Below are 25,996 nucleotides of genomic sequence, written 5' to 3'. Positions count from 1 at the left end.
CGTCCCCAGCCCGGCGCTTAGTACGGTGACTGACCCCCGAGTAGCCGCTCGATGATAACTGTGGCATGTGTTACCATGTGCCGGTCACTTTACTGAGCGCTGGGGTCGATGAGCAAGTGGGGTTGGGCCCAATCCCCGTCCCACGTGGGGCTGGCAGTCCCCTTCCCCATTTTCCAGATGAGGGAACTGAGGCCCAGAGGAGCGAAGGGACTTGCCCAAGGTCACCCGGCAGACGGGCCAGGGTTAGAATAACAACGATGGCATCTGTGAGGCGCTGCCTCTGCGCCGAGCACCGTTCCAAGCGCTGGGATATCCGCAGCGTCGTCCGACCGTCCCACGCGGGGCTCACGGCCTCCACCCCGTTTTCCAGTGGAGGTCACTGAGGCCCAGAGAAGTGACTTGCCCAAAGCCCCGCAGCAGACAAGTGTCCCGGGGGGGGGGGGGGGAGGGGGTTTAATAATAATGTTGGTATTCATAATAACGTCGGTATTTGTTAAGCGCTTACTCTGTGCACAGCGCTGTTCTAAGCGCTGGGGGAGATTTACAGGGTAATGAGGTCGTCCCACCTGAGGCCCCCCGGGCTTCATCCCCATTTTACAGATGAGGGAACTGAGGCCCGGAGAAGTGACTTGCCCACAGTGCCCCAGCTGCCCGGTGGCAGAGCCCGGCATTCGAACCCATGACCTCTGACTCCCCAGCCCGGCCTCTTTCCCCTTCGTGAGCTGCTCTCGATCATTATGGATGGTGCCGCGGGGTACTTTCCCAGGCGCTTAGGACAGTGCCCCGCACGCGGTGAGGGCTCAATAAATACGAGCGAATGCACTCAACAGTAAAGAGAGAGTCGCTGCCCCCAACTTTCCAAGCGCTTAGTACGGTGCTCTGCCCACGGTGAGCGCTCCATAAATAGTATCGAATGAATGAAGCACGCGGCCTGCAGGGAACGTTTTATGGCGGTGCGGAGGAAATGTGTCCCTCCTGACGCCCCGTCGGCCACTGGATGGTGGGGGGGGGGGGAGAGACACGCTCCCCCCCCCCCCCCACTTCGGTCCAAATGGTTTCGTCCGAGGAGGGAAAGTGCGCGGGGAGACGCTCCCTCGTTCCTGCCGGGAGGGGGCGCGATGGAGGGGGGGGGGGCCGCGGCCGACGTTACGGCGCATGCGCGGCCCCGCCGGGAGGGAAGGAGGGAGCGTCTTCCGAGGCGCTGCAAGATGGCGGCCGGCCGCATCGCCTCGCGGCCCGCGGGGCCGGCGGCCGCCGCGGACTAACAGTAGCCGTTTGGCGCCGGGAACCCCCTCTCCCCCGGGCGTGCCCGTGAGCAGGAGGAGCGAGGCGGCCCGGGAGGCCACGGGAGGCGTGGGGAGCGGAGCCGACGCCGCCCCCCCCCCCCCAAACAAATCCCGTCTTCGCGGCTCTCTAGGCGCCCGGGCGGCTGTGCGGCCTCCGCGCAGGCGCGCGCTCTCCCCCCCCCCCCGATTGGTCGAGCCCATCCGCCCTGCCCCCTCGGGCCGCGGGAGGCTCGGCGCGTGCGCCGTAGCGCCGCCGCTCGCTCTACGGAGGGGGGGCGGGCCCAAAAAAAAAAAAAAAAGCGTTTGCGCGCCTCGCGCCGCCGCTCCCGGGGTTCCCTTCCGCCCTCCCTCGTAGGGATCGAGGGCCATGCGGGCGAGGGGGCCTCGGGGGAGCGCGGGAAGGGGGGGCGGGGGAGACTGAGCCGCCTCCTCCCCCGCCCTCCGGGGGAGCGGGCGCGTGGAGCCGCGCGGGGGGGGGGGGGTCTGGCGCGCGCGCGCAGGCGCAGTAGGCGTGGGCGGCCGCCCCTCCCCCTCCCCCGCCCCCGTCCCCTCAGCGGCCCGGGCGCTCGTCCGGGCGCCCCCGCGGTCATTGTTTGGCCGCCCCCGGGGCCTCAGGGGCCTCCGGGCCTCCGGGGCCCGCACGCCGCGGGGGGCCCGCCGGGGGCCAAGATGGCGGCGGGCGGCGGCAAGGCCTCCTCCTCCTCCTCCTCCTCGTCGTCGTCGTCGTCGTCGTCCTCGTCGTCGTCGTCGTCCTCGGCGGCGGCGGCGGCGGCGGCCTCGTCGGCCGGAGCCCTGGAGTCGTCGCTGGACCGCAGGTTCCAGTCGGTGACCAACACCATGGAGTCCATCCAGGGCCTGTCGTCGTGGTGCATCGAGAACAAGAAGCACCACGGCACCATCGTCTACCACTGGATGAAGTGGCTGCGCCGCTGTGAGTGGGGCGGGGGCGGGACGCGGGACGCGGGACCCGGGACGCGGGACCCCCGGCCCAGGTGACCTTGAGGCCCCGAGGGGGCGGACGGCGCCAGCCGTTAGCGGACGGGGCCGCGCTCGCCCCGCCGCCGCGCACCCCGGGCCTCCGCTGCCCAACGGGGACCCGCCTCTCCAGCACCACCCTCGTCTTCTCCTCCTCCTCCTCCTCTTCCTCTCCTTCTCTTCCTCCCCATCTCCTTCTCTCCATCCCCATCCCCTCCTCCTCCCGCCTTCTCCCCATTTTCTTCTTTCTCCCCTCCTCCCCATCCCCTTCTTCTCTTCTTCCCCCTCCCCTTCTCTGCATCCCCATCCCCTCCTCCTCCCTCTTTCTCCCTATTTTCTTCTTTTCTCCTCTCCTTCTTCCCCTTATCCCCGTCTCCTTCTCTCCATCCCCATCTTCTTCTCTCCATCCTCTTCTCCTCCTCCTCTTCTCTCCTTCTCCTCCTCATTCTCTTTTTTCCTCCTCCCCATCCCCTTTTTCTCTCCGTCCTCTTCACTCTCTCCTTCTCCCCATCTCCTCCTCTCCATCCCCCCCCCCCATCTTCTAATCTCCGTCCTCTTCTTTTCATTCTCTCCTTCTCTTCCCCATCCCCTTCTCCTTATTCCCATTCCCTTCCCTCCATCCCCATCCCCTTTTCCCCATCTTCTTCTCTCCATCCTCTCCTCCTCCTCCTCTTCTCTCCTTCTCCTCCTCATTCTCTTTTTTCCTCCTCCCCATCCCCTTTTTCTCTCCGTCCTCTTCACTCTCTCCTTCTCCCCATCTCCTCCTCTCCATCCCCCCCCCCCATCTTCTAATCTCCGTCCTCTTCTTTTCATTCTCTCCTTCTCTTCCCCATCCCCTTCTCCTTATTCCCATCCCCTTCCCTCCATCCCCATCCCCTTTTCCCCATCTTCTTCTCTCCATCCTCTCCTCCTCCTCCTCTTCTCTCCTTCTCCTCCTCATTCTCTTTTTTCCTCCTCCCCATCCCCTTTTTCGCTCCGTCCTCTTCATTCTCTCCTTCTCCTCCCCATCCCCTTCTCCTCTCCAACCCCATCCCCTTCTCCTCTCCATCCCCATCCCCTCCTCCTCCTCCTCCTCCTCTTCTTCTCTCCTTCTCCTCTCCATTCTCTTTCCTCCTCTCAATCCCCTTCTTCTCTCCATCCTCTTCTCCCTATCCCCTTCTCCTCCCCATCCCCATCTCTCCATCCCCATCATCCCCATTCCCATCCTCTTCTCCTCCCCATCCCCTTCTCTCCTTCTCCTCTCCATTCTCTCCAACCTTTTCTCTCCATCTCCCCATCCCCTCCTTCCCATCCCCGCCTCGTTTCCTCTCCGTCCCCTTCTCTTCCTCTCCTTCCCCTTCTCTCCGTCTCCCCATCTTCTTCTCCTCCTCCTCGCCATCCCTTTCTCTTCCTCCCCGTCCCCTTCTCTCCCTCATCCCTTCTCCGGTCCCGTCCCCCCCCGCCGTGTCCCCCCGTCCGTCCGTCCCCCCCCCCGACCCCCAGGAAGGGAGCTGGGCGGTCTGGATGGAGAGACCGGCGTCGGGGCGGCGCGGAGACTTCTCTCCCGGAGACTTCCTGGGTGAAGCGCGGAATCTCCTGCCGCGACTCGGGTGGCAGAAAGCGTCCGGGGGCTGAGCCGCCCCCGACCCCCTCAGACGGCGAAGGGGCGAGGGGGGTGGCTTAGCCCTGGCTCCCCGGGGGCGAGCTGCTTCCGACTCGGGGTACCAGGCAGGCGCCCTCCCCAGCACCCCCCTCTCCCGAGGAGCCGGTGGGCAACTTCTCCCTGAAGGGCACGGCGCACGTCCACCCTCTCTGTTGACGGTACGTGGCAGGCGCTTACTCTGCGCCGGACACTGCGCCGAGCTCTGGGAGATGCCCAGCGGGGAGGTCGGACACGGTCCCCGGGTCCCACGGAGGGCTCACGGTCTTAATCCCCGTTTTACAGCCGAGGTGACCGAGGCGGGGAGAGGTGAAGTGACTCGTCCGAGGTCACGCGGCGGACGAGTGGCGGAGCTAGGCTGAGAACGCAGCTCCTGCCGAGTCCCGGGCGCGGGCCGCTAGGCCGCGTCGCTCTGGATGCGATCGGTTCCTCGGGCTCCTTGGGGCGTCTGGGGGGTTTTTTTTGTTGTCGTTCTTTAAAAAAAATGGTACTTGCGGAGCGCCCGCCGTGCGCCAGACGCCGTTCTAAGCGCCGGGTAGGTAGAAGCTAATGGGGTTGGGCCCGGTCCCTCTCCCGCGCGGGACCCCCCGGTCTTCCTCCTCACTTTCCAGACGAGGGAATTGAGGCTTGGGAAAGCAAAGCGACTCGCCCTAGGTCGCACGGCGGACGGGCGACGGAGCCGGGATTAGAACCCAGCTCCTTCGGGCCCGCCGGCCCGGCCTCCTTCCGCCAGCTGCTCCCCGATGCTCTTCCTACGCAAAAGGGGGACGCCCCGGATGGTGGTGAGATCGGCCCGGGGTCGTGTCTGGGGCCGGGGAGACCGTTCTTGCATTCAGTCGGATCTGTCGAGCGCTTACGGGGGTGCGGGACGCTGTACTGAGCGCCTGAGACCATCGTGGGGGACCCTCGGACGCCCCAAGAGGCCCCCCCTCCCCGGGGTGGTGTCGTGGGTGAAGTTGGCCGTCGCGGGAGCGGTACCGGGTGCCTGGCGACACCGGTCTCCCGGGGGCCTTTATTGAACGCTTTCTGGGCGCGGGGCTCTGTACCGGGCGCTTGGGAGAGGACGGTGGAGTGGAGGCGGAGGGCACCTCCCCCGCCCACGAGGAGCCCACGGTCCAGAAGGGGAGGCGGATATTAAATTACGGAGACGTTCTCGCGGGCCGCGGGGGCCGTATCAAGCGCTTGAAGGGCACGGAGCCGAGGCGGCCGGTCGCTCGTATTTATCGAGCGCTTACCGCGCGCAGAGCGCCGCGCCGAGCGTTTGGGGGGGGACGGGACGGTATAACGATAAACAGACGCGTCCCCTGCCCGCGACGAGCCGACGGTTTGGGGGGGAGATGGTCGCGGCTCGGAATCGGTAAATGACGGAGGTGGACCGGAGCGGTGCGGGGCCGGGGGATGGATGAAGGGAGCGGGTTCGGGCCACGCGGAAGGGAGCGGGAGAAGAGGCGAGGGGGATTTAGTCGGGGAAGGCCCCTTGGAGGGGACGGGCCTCCGATGAGGCTTCGGAGGGCAAGGATGAGGCAGAAGGGAGAGCGAGGAGGGGAAACCAAGGCTTCGTCAAGCACTCGGTCGTATCTGCCGAACGCTCGCCCGGGACAGGGCGAGGAGGAGCGTAATACAGCAGAACTGGCAGGCCCGTGCCCCGCCCACGACGGGCTCACGGTCCGGAGGGGGGAGGCTTAGTCAGGGAAGGCCTCCTGGAGGAGACGGGAGGCCCACGGACCTCCGAGCGGACCCGGGCCTTCCTTGCCCCCCAGGGAGCTTCCCCCGTCGGGGTCCGGGCAGTCAGCGGGTCAGCGGTCGGCGCCGGGCGCCTGAGGGGGAGAGGAGACGGGGGCGGGCCGGGAGGGCGCACCGGCGCGTCCCTCGGACCGTCGGATCGTCCTCTCCCAACCGCTCAGTACGGCGCTCGGCGCCCAGGATACGACCGGCCGACTTGGGCGCGCCGAGCGCCGTCGCGAGCCGCTTGAGAGAGGGGGGACACGCCAGCTGCCCGCCGGGACCTCCCGATCCAGAGGTGAAATCGGGGGGCAACCTGATCTCCTTGTATCCCCCCCCAGCGCTTAGAACAGTGCCTTGCACATAGCGAGCGCTTGACAAATGCCGTCGTCGTCGTCGTCCTCATCATTACCGCGACCCAGGCCCTTCACCTCCTTCGACTTCACCACGTGCTCTCCCCGCCGCGCCAGTCGATGCCGCCGATACTCGTCGAGCGCTTACTACGTGCCAAGCACCGTACCGAATGCCGGGGTAGACACACGGTAGTCAGGGCGGACGCGGTCCCCGCCCCCCCCCCCGTGGGGCTCACGCGCCTAAGCCCCATTTTCCAGATGGAGGAAGCGAAGCGACCTGTCCGGTCGGGCGGCGGAGCCGGGATTAGGACCCGTGACTCTGCGGCCCCCGGGCTCGGTCCACTAGGCTCGAGATAGCCGAGCCGGGGTGAGGGCGCCCCCCCCCCCCCCCCGGGGAGGTTCGGGGGGCCGGGGGGAGCCCGGGGTCCCCGTCGTAATCAGCCCGTCCGTCCGTCGACGGCGTGTGTCGGGCGCATCCTGGGTGCAGAGCACTGGACCAAACGCTCGGGAGAGGACAGTACAACAATAAACACGTCTGCCCGCCGGGGAGCGGACCGGAAGCTGAGGGGACCGGGTGACCTTGGGCGAGTCATTTAATGGCTCTGGGCCTCAGTTTCCTCCCCCCCCAAATAGGGATTCAGGAGCTGTTCTCCCTCCCATTTGGACCGTGAGCCCCATGAGGGACCGGGGACGGGGTATCTGTACCCGGCGATTAATAATGATGATGATGATGATGTTGGTATCTGTTAAGCGTTTACTATGTGCAGAGCACCGTTCTAAGCGCTGGGATAGATACAGGGTCATCAGGTGAGGCTCCCAGTCTTCATCCCCATTTTACAGAGGAGGGAACTGAGGCCCAGAGAAGTGACTCGCCCACGGTCACCCAGCTGACAGGTGGCGGGGCCGGGATTCGAATCCGTGACCTCGGACTCCCAAGCCCGGGCCCTGGCCACCGAGCCACGCGGCCTCCCCGTAGTTAGCACGGAGTAGGCGCCGAACGAAAATCCCGGCGATTACAACCGGGAAAGGGGACGGGGGTGTCGGGGAAGCAGAGGGAGAGGGCACGAGATGGCGGCGGTCTCCCCCCCCCAGGCCCGTCCCCCTCGCCTGGAAGCTGGGGTTCACGTCGCGCTCTTCCCAAGCGCTTAGCACGGCGCTCCGCGCACAGCGAGCGCTCGACAGATCCGACTGACAGACCGGCCGGCCCCGCGGTCCACTGACGGCGGGACGCTTGCTCGCTCCCTCGCTAACCGCCCTTTTTTTACGCTATTCATTAAGTGCTCGCTACGTGTCGGGGACCGTACTAAGCGCCGGGGCAGGTGCGGGCGACGGGCGGAGCCCCCGGCCCAGTTGGGGCTCACGGTCTTCGTCCCCACCTTAGAGATGAGGTAACCGAGGCCCGGAGAAGTGAAACGACTTGTCCAAGGGCACGCGGCGGCCCGGCGTGCGGGCCCTCGTCGGTCCACCTTCCGATTTCCCAACGGGACTCCCTGTCCTCCCCGCGTAGTTGCGGTATTTGTCGTCGTGGTCTTTGTCGGGCGCCGCACCGAGCGCCGGGGTAGAGACGGATTCGTCCGGTCGGACCCAATCCCCGTCCCGGCCGGGGCTCGCCGCCCCCAGCGTCGGCCACGACGTCCCCGTTTTGCAGATGAGGGAACCGTCTGGCCCGGGGTCGCCCGGCGAAACGGCGGAGCCGGGATCGCGAGCGGCGCGGCTCAGGGGCGAGAGCCCGGGCTGGGGAGTCCGAGGTCGTGGGTTCGGATCCGGGCGAGTCGCTTCACCTCTCCGGGCCTCGGGGACCTCGACCGTCCAACGGGGATGAAGACCGGGAGCCCCACGGGGGACCACCTCGTCACCCCGTATCCTCCCCAGCGCGTAGAACGGTGCCTTGCACACAGTAAGCGCTTAACAGATGCCGTCGTCGTCGTCGTCATCATTATTACAACCCAGGCCCTTCGACTCCCGGGTCCGGGCTCTTTCCGCCCCTCCCCGCCCTCCTCGATGCTCCCCCAAACGGAGCCCCCAAGTCCTGTGTCCCGGGGGTCCGGCGGGGACTCGGGGCGGGGGGAGCCGCCGGAGACGGGGGACCCCGAGACCTCCTCCGGGCCCTCGCCTTCCCCCGGTCGCCGACGGGTCACCCCGCGTCCGCTACGGTCAGCTTTTAATGCAGGGGACCCTCCTGCGAGAACCTCCCGCCGAGACCACCCTTCAGCGAGGCGTAATCGGGGGGGTGGAGCCCGGGTCTGGGAGTCGGGGGGACCGGGGTCCTCATCCCGGCTCCGCCGCTCGCCTGCCGTGTGACCTCGGGTCAGTCACTTCGCCTCTCTGGGCCTCAGTTCCCTCATCTGTTCCGCGGGGACGGAGACCGGGTCCAACCCGATTGACTCGTATCCACCCCAACGCTTAATACGGTGCCTGGCACAGTAAGCGCTTAACAAATTATCATTATTATTATTGACAGCTCCCCTCACCCCCCCCAGATCCCAGGATCTCCCCCCCGCCCCCCCGGGCCGACGGGGTCGTTTTCTATTCTGCAAATGCGCCCGACGTTTTACGAAGCGCCGGAGGTCGATGCGAGGGAGCGGGGTCGGACAGAGGGCCCGTCCCGCCCGGGGCCCGCAGTCCCCCGGAGGGCGGAGCCGCCCCCGGCCCCGGGCGGGAAGTGACCCGATGGACGACGCCGATAACGGTGGTCTTCGTTAAGCGCTTACTCTGCGCAAAGCGCCCTTCGAAGCGCTGGGGGGGGGGGGGGGGATACAAGGTCATCAGGTTGTCCCACATGGGGTCGACAGCTTGCATCCCCATTTTACAGATGAGGTCGCCGAGGCCCAGAGAGGTCGACTTGCCCGAAGTCACCCAGCCGGCGAGCGGCGGAGCGGGGATTCGAACCCGTGACCTCCGACTCCCAAGCCCGGGCTCTTTCCCCTGAGCCACGCTGCTTCGCTGTGGATGGCAGCCGTCCGGGGGCCGGCCGCAGAGCGGCGCGGGTCGAGGCCCCACCCTCAGCTCCGCAGCGCTTCCGCCCGCCCCCGTCAGCGAGGGTCCGTCTCCCGCTCCGGACCCACGGCTCGTCGCGGGCGGGAACCCGTCTACCCGTCCATAGATTTTGCTGTTTTAATGGGATTTACGCGCTGACCCTGCGCCGGACGCCGCGTTCCCAGTGCTGGGGTGGATCCCGGTTCCTCAGGCCCGTGGGGCTCCCGGTCTTAAAACAGAATAGTAGTAATGTTGGTATCTGTTAAGCGCTTACTGTGTTCCAAGCGCTGGGCTATACAGGGTCATCAGGTTGTCCCACGTGAGGCTCGCAGTCCCAATCCCCATTTTGCAGATGAGGTAACTCAGGGACAGAGAAGTGAAGCGACTAGCCCAGCGTCACGCGGCCGACAAGCGGCCGAGCCGGGAATCGAACCCGTGACCTCCGGCTCCCAAGCCCACGCCCTTTCCGCCGAGCCGCGCTGCGGCTCGTCCTCTCCCCGGTGCTCAGGCCGGGGCCCCGCGCACGGTCGGCGCGCGGTAGATGCCGTGGCCGGCCGCTGCCGCTTGGGTCCCGCGTTGGGAAAGGAGCCAAGGGGCGGAGGGGGCGGGCGCGCGCCGTCCTCCCCGCCGTGGGATGGGAGAAGCAGCGTGGCCTCGGGGGGGTGTTGGCCCAAGCCCCCCGCGCGGTGCCCGGCGCACGGTGAGCCCTCAATTGATTCGACTGAATGAACGAGAGAGCAAGGGCCTAGGAGCAGAAGGACCGGGTTCCCCGGGTCCCCCGCCTGTCTGCCGCGCGGCCTTGGGCAAGTCGCTTCTCTTCTTCGAGCCTCGGTTTCCTCCTCTGGAAGACGGGGGGGCGGGGAGCCACCACGTGGGACGGGGACCGGGTCCGACCCGATTGGCTCGGCGTCTAGAACGGCGTCTGGTATCTAGTAAGCACTCAGCGGATACCGTTTCGGGGGGAGAGATCAAGTATTCTCGATAGGCCAACCTCCTTTCAGAGATAGGGGAAAGACCCAGGGGGTGGGGATAGTGACCGTGGCGTTTGTCGAGTGCTCACTCTGCGCCGAGCGCTGTTCTGAGCGTTGGGGGAGACCCAAGGTAGCGAGGTCCGTCACAGTCGCTTTCTCCCGGGGGGCTCACGGCCTGAGGGGAAGAGCACCGAGACCCCGTTTTACAGATGAGGAAACCGACGTCCAGAGACGCCAGGTGACCTGGCCGAGGCCGCCCGGCGGTCGGCTTTAGAACCCAGGTTGCTCGACTCCCGGGCCCTGGCTCTTTCCGCCGGGCCGCGCGGCTTCGGGTGACGGGTTCGAGTGCAGCCCCCGCTTGGGGTGACGGGTTCGACTTCCGCTGCCGCCGTCCCGGTCTCCCCCCCGCTCCTTCCTTCCGCTCCGTTGTCCCCGTCCTAGCTCCCGCACGAGGTGCGGGCGCCCGGCGATGCTCGTTTCCCACGGCTGGGGCAGTGATGACAGTAATCATTATGGTGTCTGTTAAGCGCTTACTACGTGTCGGGCGCTGTTTCAGCACTGGGGGAGATACGAGGTAGACGGTCGTCGCGGGTGGGGCGGACAGCCTTGATTCCCGTTTTGCAGAGGAGGCAGCTGAGGCCCAGAGAGGGTAAGAGGCTCGCCCCGGGTCCCACAGCAGACAGGCGGCGGAGCCGGGATCAGAACCCGCGTCCTCCGACTCCCGAGCCCGGGCCCTCAGTCTGGGCAGCGTCCGGGAAGAGGTTCAGGCATCAGTCGGTCGATCGGTCCGGCCGGCGTTTATCGAGCGCCCCCGGCGTGCCGAGCTCTGTACCGGACGCTTAGGCGAGGACAGCACGGTGGGAACGGTAGACGTGCCCGATCCCCGCCCTCGAGACGCTTACGCTCGAGTGGGGAAGACGATAAAAGAGGCGGCAGGAGGACGGGAGGCGGGCGTACGGGCCGTGAAGACGGGAGGGCGGAGAGAGCCGGGGAGCGACGGGTTAGTCGGGGAAGGCTTCCCGGGGGGGAGATGGGAGCTCGTCGCGGGCAGGCCGTCGTCCTCTCCCAAGCGCTTCAGTCAAGGGCGCCGCAAGCGGCGAGCGCTCGACAAATCCCCTCGGTCGAACGAGGCTTCGAAGACGGGGCGAGCGGCGGACTGTCGGGTACAAAGGGGGGGCAGGGCGTGAGCGAGGGCCCGACGGTGAGAGAGGCCCCGTGGAGTCCAGCGGGTAGGTTGGCGTTTGAGGAGCGAAGCCCGCCCGCCGGGGCTGGAGGACGGGTCAGGTGATCGACGGCCTTAAAGTGGATCGACCTGAGCCCGTCGTGGGGCGGGGGTGGTCTCTGTCCGTCGCCGAACTGTCCATTCCAGGCGCTTAGTCCACTGCTCTGCACCTAGCGAGCGCCCGTTAAAAGCGATTGAAGGAATGAATGAATCGGAGGGACTTTCTCTTTGATCCGGAGGTGGATGCGGAGGGCTCGGAGAGGTCGCGGGGGAGAGGAACCGAACCTCTTCTTCATCGGGGAGCGGTGGGGGGGGGAGGCCGGAGTCGGGGAGGTCAAGGGGGAGGCCGACGAGACGCGATCGAGGCCAGGGTCCGCCCGGTCGCAGTCTGGGTGGAGCGGGGGGGGGATCCTAGAGACGTCGGGAAGGTAGAACCGGCGGCGTCCGACGACGGGTGGGACGTTCGGGTTCGAACGAGAGAGGTGATGTTCACGATGGCGTCCGTTAAGCGCTCACCGGGTGCCGGGCACCGTACGAATCGCCGGGGGTGGATCCGAGCGAATCGGGTTGGACGCGGTCCCTGTCCCACGGGAGACGCGCGCCGTCCGCCCCCATTTTGCCGTCGCGGTAACCGAGGCCCAGAGAGGCGAGGTGACTCGCCCGAGGCCACGCAGCGGACGGGTGGAGGAGCCGGGATTAGAACCCACCACCGCCTGAGCCCCGGGCCCCAGCCGCCGCGCCGCACCGCTTCCGGAGGTGAGCCGTTTCCGTCAGCCCAGCGGGCACCGAGTCCCCGTTTTCCAGACGAGGAAACCGAGGCCCGGGGCGTCTCCCGACGCCGCGGGCCTGCGCCCTCCCCGGTTGGCCTCGCTGCCGTTCACGCCCGCCGATGAGAGAGGGCAGGCGGGGCCCCCAGAATCGTGCGAGACCCAGTCCGTTACTGGTGGGCTTCCATCCAGAGCCCTACGGTGTCCCTGTTGATGTCTCTCTACCGTGGGCAGGGATCACACCCGTCGCCTCCGCTGTGCTGCCGTCCCCCAAGCACGGCGAATTCGTTCGGTCGGTCGTATTTCTCGAGCGCTTACGTGTGCAGAGCACTGGACTAAGCGCTCGGAAAGCACAGTCGGGCAACAGGAGAGCCCACGACGGGCTCCCGGTCTAGAAGGGGGGAGACGGACGACGGAAGAAACGAACGGGCATCAATAGCGTCACCGTAACTAGAACCGGAGATAGGCGCACGTTATTAATAAATAGAAGCGGAACTAGGTGCATTTATATATGAGTGGGGCGGGGGGGGGGGGGGGGGGAGCAGAGGGAGGGGTGCGGGGCGATCCGCGAAGGTCGACGGGCAACCCCTGGAGGTTTCCGAGGAGGGGAGTGACGTGCCCAGAGGCTCTCTGGCGAAAGAGGATCCGGGCGGCGGAGTGAAGCGTAGACCGAAGCGGGGAGAGACGGGAGGATGGGAGATGAGAGAGGAGGCCGATGCAGTCACCCCGTCGGGATACGATCAGTAGCGGTTTGGATGGAGAGGAAAGGGAGGGTCTTGGCGGCGTGGGGGCCAGCGCTCCGCAGCCGGCGAGAGCGCAGTAAATAATAAAGGTATCTGTTCGGCGCCTGCCGTGTGTCGAGCGCCGTTCTAAGCACCGGGGTAGATAGAAGTAGAACGGGTCGGACCCGGCCCTCGTCCCACCTGGGCCTCGCGCTCTCAATCCCCGTTTTACGGATGAGCGAACCGGGGCCGAGAGGAGCGAAGCGACTCGCCCGCGGCCACCCAGCGGACGGAAGGAGGACCCGAGATGAGAAGCCAGGTCCTTCTGACTCCCGGGGGGGCGGGGTTCCGTCCGTTAGGCCGCGGTGCTTCCCGTCGATCGATCCGCGTCGACTGCGGAGAGTCGGCGGGCGGGCGGGCGACGACCCTGATCTTACGGGAGGCGAGGCGGGCGGCCCGGGAGACCCTCCCTGCCTCCCCCGCTTTGGTGCGCCGGGCCCCCCCTGAAGGAGGTTCGCTTTCCCCCTGGAGAAAGTTCCCCTCGTTTCCCACCCCGGTCGATCCGTCGCTCGTCCCCGTCGAGCACTTATCGGGTGCAGGACGCCGCGCTGAGCACTTGGGCGAGTCCAGTATGACAGAGTCGCCAGACGTGTCCCCTGCCCGCGACGAGCTTCTGGTCTAGAGGGGGGAGGCCGACGTCTAATAGGAATAAATGAATTTCGGGGAAGGCCAGGAGTGCTGTGGGGCCGAGGGTGGGATCCAGGGCAAGGGAGAGAGGAAAGCGGGGGGCTCCGTCGGGGGAGACCTCTTGGAGGCCGACGGGATTTAATAATGATAATAATAACGTTGGCATCCGTTAAGCGCTTCCCGGGCGCAGAGCGCCGTTCCAAGCGCTGAGGGAGATACGAGTTAATCAGGTCGTCCCACGTGAGGCTCCCGGTCTTCGTCCCCCTTTTACGGATGAGGGAACCGAGGCCCCGAGAAGCGAGGTGACTCGCCCTCGGTCACCTGGGTGACTCGCCCAGGTGGCGGAGCCGGGATTCGAACCCATGACCCCGGACTCCCAAGCCCGGGCTCTTTCCACCGTGGGTCGACGGTGTGGGTCGAGTGAGAGAGAGGAGAGGGACGACCCCCCCCCCCGGACCTGGGCCTTTCGCCGTCCCGGGCCCTGGGGACGCAGACGAGGAGATCGAGGCCCCGAAAAGGGAAGCGGCTCGCCCGGGGCGGGAACCCGGATCCTCCGACTCCCGGGCCTCCGCTCTTCCCGCCGGGTCCCGCCGCTTCCCGTTCGGTCCCGCGATCCCGCCGGGGAGCGCCTCCGGAATCCTCCCCTTCCTCGCCGTCCAAACCCGCCACCGCCCCGGGCCCCACCTCGCCTCCGGGAAGCTTTCCCGGGTTCGTGTCACCTCTCCCCCATCCTTCGTTGACTCCCGGCACTCGGTACGGTGCCTTAAAAATGCAAAGGACGCGGGAAGGGGGGTCGACGTGACGCGAGAGGGGGAGTCGGGGCACGGCGAGTACGTCGGTACCAGGAGAGCAGCGTGTACGTGGGCTTGGGCTGTAGTAGATCGGCGAGGTAGGAGGACGCGGCCCATTGCTTTAAAGCCGGCGGGGAGGAGTTTTCTGTTTGATGATGAACGATGAAGGCGTCTTTTAAGTGCTCAGTGTTAATTAACTGGTTACCGTGCGCGTCGAGCGCTTACTCTGTGCCCGGCACTGTTCTGAGCGCCGGGGTAGATAGGAGGTCATCGGGTTGCCCACGTGAGGCTGGCGGTTTAATCCCCGTTTCCCAGAGGAGGCCGCCGCGGCCCAGAGGGGCGCGGCGGCTCGCCCCAGGTCACACGGCGGACTAGCGGCGGAGCCGGGATGGGAACCCACGGCCTCTGGCTCCCGAGCCCGGGCTCTTTCCCACCGGGCCACGCTGCTCCTCGCTACTACTGTACTGAGCGTTGGGGTGGGTGCCAGCGGGTCGGGTTGGAGATCGGCCCCCGATCTCAGACCCCGTTTTAAAAACGAGGTGCCCGAAGCCCGGAAGAGCGAGGTGACTTGCCCGACGGCACCGGGCAGACAAGCGGCAGAGCGGGGATTGGGAACCCGCGACCTTCTGGCGCCCGGGCCCTGGCCGCTCCGCCGGCCTGCTTCTCCGATGCGGGCGGAGGTGGGGGCGTAGAGACACCCTAGGGGGTTGCCGAAGCGTACTCTCCGACCGCTTAGTACGGCGCTCCGCACGCGGTGGGCGCTCAGTACGTAACTGCGAGCGAAGCGGATGTCGCCTCCCGGAAAGAGCCCGGGCCTGGGAGTCGGGAGACCTGGGTTCCAACCCTGGCCCCGCCACCCGCCTGCGGGGTGTCCCTGGGCGAGTCACTGAGCCTCTCTGGGCCTCAGTTTCCTCATCTGCACCACGGGGCTCCGTTGACGGGGATCCCCAGGTGGGGCAGGGACCGCGTCCGGTCTCCGAGACTTGAATCTCCCCCGGCGCTCAGCACGGTGCCCGGCGCACGGCGGGCACTTAGTGAATGCCGCCGTTCTTCCCGCCCCTCCTGCTGCGTGCGTGAGAAGGGAAGAGGCGGGTCGTCCGCCTCCAGAGAGCTCACGGTTTAGCGGGGGGGGGGGGGGGGGGCCGGGCTCGGGAGTCGGAGGTCATGGGTTCGAATCCCCGCCCCGCCGCTCGTCGGCCGGGTGACTGTGGGCAGGTCACTTCTCCGGGCCTCAGCGACCTCATCTGTAAAAGGGGGGTGAAGACCGGGAGCCTCACGTGAGATGACCCGATGACCCTGCATCTCCCCCAGCGCTTAGAGCGGTGCGCTTAACAGATACCCACGTCGTCATGACTGTCATTCGCAGCCGGAGAACTGACGGTATCTATTAGGCGCTCACCGTGTGCAGAGCAGCGTCCCGAACGCTGGGGCGGGACCTTCCTCGTCTCCGGGGTGGGGTTCGTCCGCCGGGGCCTCCTGTCCCGGGACCGGCCGCTCCGACTCCGGTAGCCAAAGGAATCCGGCCTTGGAGGGGAGAGGGAAGGCAGCGCGGAGACAGACGGGAAAACCTAGATCCTCGCTCCGTTTCTCTCGTCCTTCCCCCCCCTTCCTCTTTTTCCTGTCCTCTCCTCACTTTCTCTCTCTCGCGCGTCCTCCCTCCCTCTCTCCCTTTCCTCTGCGTCGATTTCTCTCCCCGCCCTCCCAACCGGAGGCCCCTCGGTGCATCTCATTCGTTCGTTGGGTCGTATCTGTGGAGCGCTTACCGTGCGCGGAGCGCCGGGCGTCTCCCCGGGGAGCCTGCGGAGCCTCCCCCGAGACTGACCGGCGAAAAGTAGGCGGCCGCTGCGGAAACGCGGTGGCCGGTGAGCCGGGTGAGCGGTGCGTGCGAGAAAGATAAAGGGCTCCGGTCTCTCTCCGATATCAAGCGCGGCACCTACGCGCCCGTCCGCGCCGACCGTCGTGCCCAACACCGGGATCGATGATCGGGTTGGACACGGTCCCCTCTCCCAGCCGGGAGAGTCGTGTCCGCGGTCGTCTCCCCGCTCGACGTCCAGCCGCCGGGCTCCGCCTGATTTGGGGAAGGGTTGGGTGGGCTCCGCCCCCGAGCCCCCCCCGCCCCGGCCGGGGGCGGGGCCCCGGGCCCGGCGGTCGCCGGCGGAGCTTTTACCGAGCGGCTGGGGGGATCCAAGGGAATCAGTCGGTGGGATCCCCGCCGTCGGGGAACTCGCCGTCCCAGAGGGCGACCGGTCGATCGGTGGGATTAACTGACGGGGAGAGGGCGGGGCAGAAGTAACTGACAGATGGCGGGGCGGCCCTGAGCTTGCCCGGGTTACCTCGAAGGGGGTGGGAGTGTAAGAGCGGGTCCGTGGGGCACGGCCCCTCCTCTCTCCGTCCCCGGGGCAGGGGGCGGGGAGGGCCGAGGGCGGGGTCAGGGTCCCAGAGCGGGCCCCGTCCACTGACTCGCCGTGGCTTTCGTCCCGGGGCCCGCCGGCAGCCGCCTTCCCCCACCGGCTGAACCTCTTCTACCTGGCCAACGACGTCATCCAGAACTGCAAGAGGAAAAACGCCATCGTCTTCCGGGAGGCGTTCGCCGAGGTGCTCCCCGAAGCGGCCGCCCTGGTCAAGTAAGTGGCCGGAACCCGGCACGCCGGGCTCGCTCGGGCCGGGGGAGGCTTCGGTTTCATCTAGGGTGGGCTTCGGTTGCACGCCGTCCGTCGCCTCCGCCTCGTGCTGTGTCTTAACGCATCCGCGGGTCCCCGGCCCCTTGGTGTCATCGGGAGCCCTCGGCCCCCGCGGACGATCTTCGCGTCGTCCTCTCTGAAGCCCCCCCCCGCGCCCCAACGCTCCCCCGCGCCTCGTCCCTCTGCCGCTCCCCGTTGGTCCGGCCGGGGCCTCCGCGGCAGTTGACCTGCGACGTCCCCGGAGGGGAAGGGGCAGAGCCGGGGGGAGCACCTCCCCGGGGCGCTTCCAGGCAAGCGGGCCCTCTCCGAGCGGCCGAAAGCGAGGGCCCCCCCGCCCCTCCGCCCTTCCCGGCCTCGTCGGAGTCGTCGAGACTCAGTAGTCGACCGTCCCGGAGAACTCGGGGGGCCGGAGCGGGCCGGCTCCGGCCCGGCGGGGCCCGGGGGGGGGGGGGTTAGTTCCCGACGCCTTTTCCGCCTCGGGAGGGTTCCCCCGGAGCCAGGGAGCGGTCGCGTGCGGCCTCCGGGCGCTCGGCCCCGGGCCCGACTCTCCTCTCCTCTCCTCTCCTCTGCCGCCGACCAGGGACCCGTCTGTCTCCAAGTCCGTAGAGCGGATCTTCAAGATCTGGGAGGAGAGGAACGTCTACCCGGAAGACACGATCGTGGCGCTGAAGGACGCTCTCAGTAAGGGCGGCGGGGGGGAGCGGGGCGCCCACCGGCCGGGGGTCGTCCCGGCCTCGCCGGCCGGGGCGAGAGGCCGGGGAGGGCAAGGGGTCCAGCAGCCAGCCGTCCGTCAACGGTATCTATTGAGCGTTTCCCGGGTGCAGAGCACTGGACTAAACTCTCGGGAGAGGACGTTGCCGTCGAGTTGGTAGACCGGATCCCTGGCCTCCGGGAGCCTTCGGTCTTTTGACCGTTCGTTCATTCGGTCGTATTTACCGAGGGCTCGCTGTGGGCAGAGCATCGTTCCAAGTGTTATACTAAGCGCTTACCCTGTTACACTAAGCGCCCGGGAGAGCACGGCCTACCAACGGATTCCCGCCCGCAGCGAGCTCACGGTCTGGAGTCTTAGTTTATCCGTCGCGTAGTTTCGAATGGTATTCGTTAAGCGCCTGCTGCGGTACCGGCCCCCGGATCGAGCGCCGGAGTAGATGAAAGTCAGTCAAGCTGGCCGCGGGCCCTGTCCCACGTGGGACCCGCGGCCTTCATCCCCGTTTTCCAGACGAGGGAACCGAGGCCCCGAGAAGTGAGGTGACTTGCCCCAGGGTCACCAAGCAGAAAGGCGGCGGGGCCGGGATCGGACCCCAGGCCGCGGCGCTTCTCCCGGCCCCTTGCCCGCGGCCGTTCGCGGGGCGGCGGCCGGTCCCCCGGGGTCGGAGGCGGACCCCTGCCGCCGCCGGTCCCCGGCGGGACCCGGGATCCGGGTGGTGGGCGGGTGGGGGCCTCGGGGGACTTCTGGCCCTTAGCGGTTCGGGAGCCGGGCCCTTGGTCGCCCCACCGGTTCGAGGGTGGGCCGGGGCCGGGGGAGGTGGTCCCCGGGGGCGGGGGGTCCGCTCGGCCGCCCCCGTGGCGGCCGCCCCTCCCGGCAGGGGGCCCGAACCGCTCTGTCTTCCAGGTTCCACTTTCAAAACCCAGAAGCAGCTGAAGGACAGCCTGAACAAGCCACCGAACAAACCGTGGAAGAAAACGCCAGGTAAGGGGCCCGGGGGGGCGGCCGGGGGCTTTTACCCCAAGCTCGCTCCCCTTCTGCCTCTCCCGGGACCCCGCCCCCGCGCGGGGAGCCGCCGGTCGACCGAAGGGCGGAGCGGGACGGGCCTGGGTGCGGGGCAGCGTCCCGGACCCTCGGGGGGAGCGGGGGCAGGAACAGGGGCGAGCAGAGTGGAGACTGAGGCAGCGCCGGTGTTCGGCCCCGGGGGCCGATCGAGCCTGGGCGCCAGAGGCTCCCCCCCCCAAACCCCAAGGGCCCGAGGTCCGCCGACCCCCCCCCCGACCACCGGGGAATCCGGCCGGACCCGCGGCGGCACGGCCCGGCCGGCCTCCCCGGGGCGGGAGACCCTCCGGGATTCCCGGGCGAGGGTCCGGGTCTCCGGGATCTCAGAGGGTCTGGTGTCCGGGCCCCACAGCCTCCGCGAACCCGAAGGCCGCCCTGAAGTCGAAGATCGTCGCCGAATTCAGAGTAAGTCGCCCCAGCGGGGGTCGGCGGGCCGAGCGGGGGTGACCGCCGAGGGGGTCGAAGGCCGGGCCGCCCCCCCTCCCCGGCCACCTGGAGGCGTGGAGGGCGCTGAGCGGCGGCGGGGGCGGCGGCCTCCTGTCCAGTCGCAGGCCCTGATAGACGAGCTGCTGCTGTCCAAGCGCTCCGAGGACCAGATGGAGCTCAAGGAGAAGCAGCTGGCCACCATGAGAGTGGACGTGTGCAGCACCGAGACCCTCAAGTGTCTGAAAGGTAAAGAGAAGCCGGGGCGGGGGACGGAGGGGGTCGTCGGGGCGGCCGCCGGGGCCGGAGCCCCACGGGGCCGGGCCCTCCGACCCCTCCGGGCCTCGGCCTCCCCTTGGGCGCGGCCCTGAGCGTGCGGCTCGAGGCCCCGGGCCCGGGAGGGTCGCGGGGAGGCGGGGGGTCGGCCCTGACCGGCGGAGCCCTCCCGGTTTCAGATAAGACGGGCGGCAAGAAGTTCTCTAAGGAGTTCGAGGAGGCCAGTTCGAAGCTGGAGGAGTTCGTCAACGGGCTGGACAAGCAGGTGAAGAACGGGCCCTCGCTGACGGAGGCGCTGGAGAACGCCGGCGTCTTCTACGAGGCTCAGTACAAGGAGGTCAAGGTGGTGGCCAACGTGAGTGTCCCCGCCCGCCGCGGCGCGGGGGGGGCGGCGGCGCCGGCCGGGCGAGGGCCCCGGGGTGGCACGCGCCCGCCTTCCGAACCGCGTCCCTCGCCCCGTTAGGCCTATAAGACGTTCGCCAACCGCGTGAACAACCTGAAGAAGAAGCTGGACCAGCTGAAGTCGACCCTCCCGGACCCCGAGGAGTCGCCGGTGCCTCGCCCAGCGTGACGCGCCCTCGGCCCACGGGCTCCGAGTCCCCGTTCCAGGGCATGGGGGGAGAGGCTTCGCCCTCGCCGGCCGCCGAGAGCGAGAGGGTCGGGCTCGCGGCCCCCGCCACGGACAACCCGCGACGTGGAGGACATGGAGCTGTCCGACGTGGAGGACGACACGGCCAAGATCATCGGTACGGCCCCCGCGGGGGACGCACGGGGGCCCTCCCACCGCCGCCGGTCGGCCCCCCCTCGCTCCGCCCCCGTCTGGGCCCTCCGACGGCCCCCGGCGGCTTCACCTCCTCCGCCTCCCTTTCCGTCCGGACAGTGGAGGACCGGAAGGAGAAGCCGGCGGCGGAGAAAGCCGGCGGGCCCGCGCCCGCCCCCGCGCCCGCCAAGCCGGCCGACTGCCCCCGAAGCCGGCGCCCGGCCCCCCGGCCCCCACCCCGGCGGCCTCGTCGCCGACCCCGCCGCCCCCGAAGCCGGCCGCCCCGGCGCCTCTGCCGCCGTCCCCCGCCCTGGCCCTGCCCAACCTGGCCAACGTGGACCTGGCCAAGATCAGCTCCATCCTCAGCAGCCTCACGTCCGTCATGAAGAACACGGGTAAGGGCCCCCGCGGGGGACGGGGAGCGGCGCTCTCGGGCCGGGAGGGGGCGGGGGCGGGGGCGGGGGGGGGACCCCCCGAGGGCCGGGCGCAGGCCGGGTCCGCTCCCGGACCCTCCCTCCCACCCGAAACGGCGCCCGCCCCCCCCCCCGGCCCCGCCGCGAGCCCGAACGCGGGCGTCCGTCCGATCGGGTCCGTCGAGCGCATCGCTCCGTGAGCGGCGCTGGCCGAGCGCCGTGGGCGAGGACGGCGCGTCGATAAAACCGACACGCTCCCGCCCGTCCCTTCCCTCAGGCTGAGCCCCTCCGCCCCGCCCCCACGGCTCCTCGCCGGCCACCCCCGCTCGTCCTCCTCACTCCGGTCGCGGCCGCCGGCCGGGGAGCGGGGCGTCGCTCGGGGCCGGGATCGGGCGGCGGGAGACCGTCCCGACGCCGGTCCGCGGCGGAGTGCTCCCCGGGGGCGGGGCGGTCGGGGGAAGCGCAGCAGGGCGCTCGGGCAGCCGGGGCCCGGCAGCCCCGCGTCTGCCCGCGGCTCGTGGGCCGGCGCCGGATCGAGCCACCCGTCTTTCCCGTCGTCGCCAGGGTCAGTCCCGCGTCGAGGACCGTCCCCGGCCACCCCCACGAGCCCCTCGGCCCTGCCCGGCGGCCGAAGGCGGCCGGCCCCGGCCCCCGCGGCCCCCCCGAACCCGCTGGCCAACATCCTCTCCAAGGTGGACATCACCCCGGAGAGCATCCTGTCCGCCCTGTCCAAGACCCAGGCGCAGGCCGCCCCGGGGCTGCAAGGTAACCCGGGGCCCGCGGCGGGGGGGGGGCGGGCCGGGACGGGGCGGGCCGGGCCGGGCCGGCCGGGGGCGGCGGTCCCCGCGGCGGAGGACCGCGGGCCCGACCTCTCCGCCGTCCCCCCCAGGTCTGTCGTCCCTGCTGCAGAGCGTGACGGGGGCCCCGGCCGCCGGCGAGGCGGGGGCCCAGGGCGGCTCGGCGGGCTCCCCGGCGTCCGGCCCAAGGGGCGGCCCGCGGCCCCCTGCGCGCCGGCCTTCGGCGCCAAGGGCTTCGGCTACTCGCCCGACCCCTCGGCCCCCGAGGCGGCGGGGCCGGCCGCCCCGGCCGGGGGCAAGGCCGCGGCGGCGGCCCCCCCCTTCAAGCCGCCCGCCGACTCCCCGGGCTTCGCCGCGCCGCCGGCCGGGGCCCCCCGGGCCGCCCGCCCGAGGCCCCCAAGGGCGAGGCGGAGGCGGAGCCCGCCTCGCCCAGCCTGGAGATGAAGATCCACAACTTCCTGAAGGGCAACCCGGGCTTCAAGCGGGCTGAACCTCAACATCCCCAGCCTGGGGGGCCTGGGTCGGGCCGGGGCCGGGCCCGGCCCCCGGGGCCCCGGCCGACGGCCACCCCGCCGACTCCCGCGCGGGCCGGCCCGGACAACGTGGACGGCACCCCCGTGCGGGACGAGCGGGGCGGGACGCCCACCCAGGACGAGATGATGGACAAGCCCGCGGCGGGGGCGGCGGGGCGGGCGGCGTGGACCCCGCGGCCCTGCTGTCGAAGATCATCAGCCCGGGGCTCGTCGAGCCCAGCAGCACCCGCTCCCCGGGCCGGGACCCCCGGCTACGGCCCCCGGAGCCCCCGGCCTCCGGCCCGGGCTCCCCGCGGGACGACTTCTACCCGACGCCCCGTTCCGCGAGGACGAGGACTACCGGACTTCGAGTACCCGCGGCCCCCGCCGGCCGCCGGGCCGGAGAAGGCGGCGGCCCCGGCCCGCCCCGGACGGGGGCGCGCCGGCCGACGGCCCCCCCGGCTACCCGGCCCATCCCCGCCCAGCTACGGCCGCCCCGGGCCGGGGGTTCGGGCCGAAGACGCCCTTCCCGCCGGCCGTGCTGGCCCTGCTGGAGCCGGCCGAGGGCCGCGAGCGGCCGCCGCCTCGCCCGGCCTCTACGCCGCCTACGGCCCCGACCGGTCCCCGCCGCCCGGCGAGGCGGACCCCTTCTTCGGCGGCGGCCCCGGCCCCCGAAGGGCTACCCGGACTCCCCGCGCGCGGGCCGGCCCGCCCCCTTCCCGGCGCAGGGCGCCCCGGGGCGGCCGCGGCCGCTCGGCCGCCGCGGCCCGCCGAGAGGGTCCTGGGCGTCCGCCCTGTCGGCCACGTCGACGATGGAGTTCAAGAACATGCTGAAGAACGCCTCGCGCAAGCCCTCGGACGACGGCAAGCACTTCGGGGCGGCCGGCCGGGACGGGGGCGGGGGGCCCGGCCCCGCCGAAGCCCCGGGGGGCCCGGCGCCGGCCGAGGAGCGCTACCGCATCGAAGACGCGGGTTCTCCTCGGCGGCCCCGGCGGCCCCTGCGGACCGCCCGACGGGGCCCGGGAGAAGGGGGCGCCCATCGAGACCCTGGGCTACCGCAACGCGGCCAGCCGCCGGATGTCGGGGGGCGAGCCCATCCAGACGGTGGAGTCCATCCGCGTGCTGGGCAAGGGGGCCCGCGGCCCGGGCGGCGACGGGCCCGCGGGAGCGGCTGGTTCGAGCTGAGCGGGCCGGCGGCGCCTTCGACGACGGGCCCCCGGCTGCCGCCGCCGGAGCCCCCGGCCCTGGGCGGCGGGGGCGGGTTCAAGGCGCCGCCCTACAAGGAGCGGGGGCCGCCCCCCTTCGCCGACGGCGTTCAACAGCTTCCGCGCCAACAGCTTCGCCGCCGCCTTCGACCGCCACCTGCCGCCGCCCCCCTGGCGGAGCCCCCCAAGGAGCACGGGGGGCTCTTCGCCCGCGACCGCCCGGCCCCCGCCGAGGCCCCGGCCACGGGGCCCCGCCGCCGCCCCGCCCGGGCCGAGCGCGGGCCCGCCGGCGGGGTGCCCTTCCCCGGCCCGCCCCCGCCCCGCCGGGCGCCGAGCGCGGGCCCGCCGGCGGGGTGCCCTTCCCCGGCCCGCCCCCGCCGCCCCCGGGGACCGCGGCGGGGTCGGGGTCCCCTTCCCCGCCCCGCCCCTGGGCGACCTGGCGGGGGCCGGGGCCGCGGGCCTCGCGCTCTTCTCCAAGGAGCACGCCGCCCTCCTGCCCGGGGCCCCGAAGGAGCGCTTCGGGGTGCTGCCCGCCCCGCCCCGGGACCTCGGGGCCCCCGGCCCGCGCGACCTCAACGGGCCCGCCCTCGGCCGCGCCCGCGACGGCCTGGGCCTCCCCGCCCACCCGCGGGACCCGCTGGCCCGGCGCGCGGGGCGGGGGGCGGGGGCCGGGGCCGCGGCGGGAGCCCCGCCCCGCACAGGGACGCCCGTCGGCGGGGGCGGGGCGGCGGGCCGGTCCTGAGGAGCCGCGCCCGGACTTCAGGCCCAGGGGACCCTTTCCTCAGCCGGGACCCCTTCCACAGCCTCAAGCGGCCCCGGCCGCCCTTCGCCCGCGCCCCGCCCCCTTTCTTCGCGCCCAAGCGCCCCTTCTTCCCGCCCAGGTACTGAGCGGCCCGCCGGGGGCTCCCCCTCCCTCCCTCCCTCCCCGCCCCCGGCCCCCGGCCCCGACGGCGCGAGACCGGCCGCCGAGCCTCCAGCGGAGCTTCCGGCCCCCCCCGCCTCGCCCCCTCTCGCCGGCCCCCCTCCGCCCTCTCCCTTTTCCGTCGTTCCGCGACGGGCCTCGGAGTCCCCCCCTCCCTCCCCCCGCCTCCCCGGCCCCGTCCGTCCCCCGGTTGACCGTCCCTCCCCCACCCCCCGAGCCCCCACCTCGGCAGGCCTCCCCTCCCCCCGCCCCGGCCCCAAGAACCGTCGAGCCTGCCGGAGAAACGGCCCCCGGGGCCGCCGGAGGGTCGCGGCGGGAGGGGCCGCCGCCCGCCCCGCCCGCCCCCCCCCCCCCCCGTTTTAACCCGGTTTCCAGCGAGTGTTGCCGTTGAAATAAAACTTCCGACAGTGCGGTTGCTGACCCGCAGCGATGTTGGGGTGTTCTTTCGGGGGGTTGACGGAGCCCCCGGGCTCCCCCCCCCCCCGGACCCCCCCCCTCCCGGCCTCCTCCCCCCCCTCCCGCCTCCGCGCGGGGAGGAGGTGGGCGGGTTTGGGCCGGGGGACGCCCGGCCCCTCTCCCGGGCGACGGGCCCCGGGGCGGCCCGGGGAACGGGCGTCTCCGGCCCGGGCCGGTCGGGGGGCGGGCCGTCCCGCCCCCGCGGACGGCGGGGGGGCTTTGCGGAGGAGGGCGCCCCGGCGCCCGCTCGTGCCGTGGGCACGGTATCCGGCCCCGACGCCACGCCCGCCTCCCCCCCCCCGAGCCGGGTTGTCTGACCCCCGTGGGGGCCGGCGGTGAGGGGAGCGGCCCCCCCGCTTGCCCCGCTGCACGGGCGGAGACCCGGACGAGCCACGGTGGAGAGCGGCGGGGTCGCCGCCGGGGCCCCCCGGCCCCTCGCGCCCCGCTCCCGGCCGCCGGGCGGTCCCTCCCCTCCCCCACGCCGGGCTGCCGGGGCCCGCCGGGGGGGGCTCCGCCTCCGCCGCTCCGGCGTCGTCCCCCCGCGTCCCCTCCCGGCGGGTGGGGGGGGTGGCCCCTCGTCCGGGCCGGGCCCGCCGCGACGGGAGAGGATTCCGGGTTCGGACGGGGAGGTCCGGCCCCCCGGCGGGGCGCCGCGGACCCGTCTTCCCGGTGAACGCGAGGGGTGCCGGGGGTCCGGCGGAGCGGCGGGGTTCACGCGGCCACCGGCTTCCCTCCGCCCCCTCTTCTACTCCTCTCGCTTAAGCAGGCCGACGGTCGCGTCGCACCGTCGGAAGACTCCCTTCGGGGGCCGGGGGCTTCCCGGATCCGGGGCCGGGAAAGAGGAAGGGGCGCGAGGGGCTCCGGTCGGGAAGATCGGGTGGGCTAAAGGGGTGTTACCTTTTAACCCCCGTGGGCCCCGCGGCGGGAGAGGGGTCGGCCGAGCGGCGACACGGCCCCCGGGCGGCCGGCCGAGATCCCTCTCCGGTGGTGGGACCGTTGACCGTCGGGGTTTTCCCTTTCTACGTCTGTGATTTAAAGCGCTCCCCCCGGGCCCCGATTTTTGTGTTAAAAGAGGCCCGGGGGCGGGGGGAGACGCCGAAGAATAAACGCTATTTTCTAAGGAGCACGTGGCGTCTTGGCGGAGGGCGGGGCTGGGGACCCCGGCTCGGCGGCCGGGTCGGGGGGTCGGTGGCCCCGCCGGCGTCCAGACGGCGGTCCGTGTCCGTTGATGGTGTTGGTTTTAAGCGCTTACTCCGTGCGGAGCGCGTTCAAGCGCCGGGGGAGATGACGGGGTCATCAGGTTGTCCCACGTGAGGCTCCGATCTTCATCCCCCATTTTAACGGATGAGGGGACTGCGGCACAGAGAAGTGAAGCGACTCGTCGCGGTCGCCCGGCCTGACGAGTGCCCGGCGGGATTTCGACCCGTGACCTCGGACCCCCGAGCCGGGCTCTTTTCCACCGAGCCACGTGTTAAAGCGCTTGCCTACGTGCCAGCCGCTGTACTGAGCGCCGGGGTGGCTACAAGATCCCGTCCCCGCGTGGGGGCTCCAGTCTTCATCCCCATTCCTTCAGACGAGGGAACCGAGGCCCCGACGAGTGAAGTGACCTGCCCACGGCCCCGGGCGGGGATGAGAACCCAGGTCCTCCCGGCTCTCTCCGGCAGGAGGCCGC

The 25,996-nt window shown here is 70.6% G+C and overlaps 1 protein-coding gene across 1 annotated transcript; it reads left to right on the top strand.

The window, feature by feature from the left end:
• Positions 1-2,000: 2,000 nt before the first annotated feature.
• On the top strand, positions 2,001-24,017 carry RPRD2 (regulation of nuclear pre-mRNA domain containing 2). Its single transcript, XM_039910873.1, is given in 25 exon segments — positions 2,001-2,217; positions 16,606-16,735; positions 17,373-17,473; positions 18,405-18,482; positions 18,913-18,965; positions 19,106-19,232; positions 19,439-19,614; positions 19,723-19,816; positions 19,819-19,946; positions 19,948-20,005; positions 20,140-20,225; positions 20,228-20,414; positions 20,997-21,197; positions 21,322-21,586; positions 21,588-21,708; positions 21,710-21,802; positions 21,805-21,924; positions 21,927-22,001; positions 22,004-22,316; positions 22,319-22,451; positions 22,484-22,706; positions 22,708-22,890; positions 22,893-23,235; positions 23,282-23,578; positions 23,581-24,017. Coding segments are annotated over 25 exon segments (3,933 nt in total). The 5' UTR covers positions 2,001-2,123; the 3' UTR covers positions 23,835-24,017.
• Positions 24,018-25,996: the final 1,979 nt, after the last annotated feature.

Source organism: Ornithorhynchus anatinus, chromosome X5 (assembly GCF_004115215.2).
Source record: "Ornithorhynchus anatinus isolate Pmale09 chromosome X5, mOrnAna1.pri.v4, whole genome shotgun sequence".
In the NCBI taxonomy this organism is placed as follows: domain Eukaryota; kingdom Metazoa; phylum Chordata; class Mammalia; order Monotremata; family Ornithorhynchidae; genus Ornithorhynchus; species Ornithorhynchus anatinus.
The sequence above is the reverse complement of the archived record's forward strand: the minus strand, read 5'-3'. Positions and strand labels throughout refer to the sequence as shown.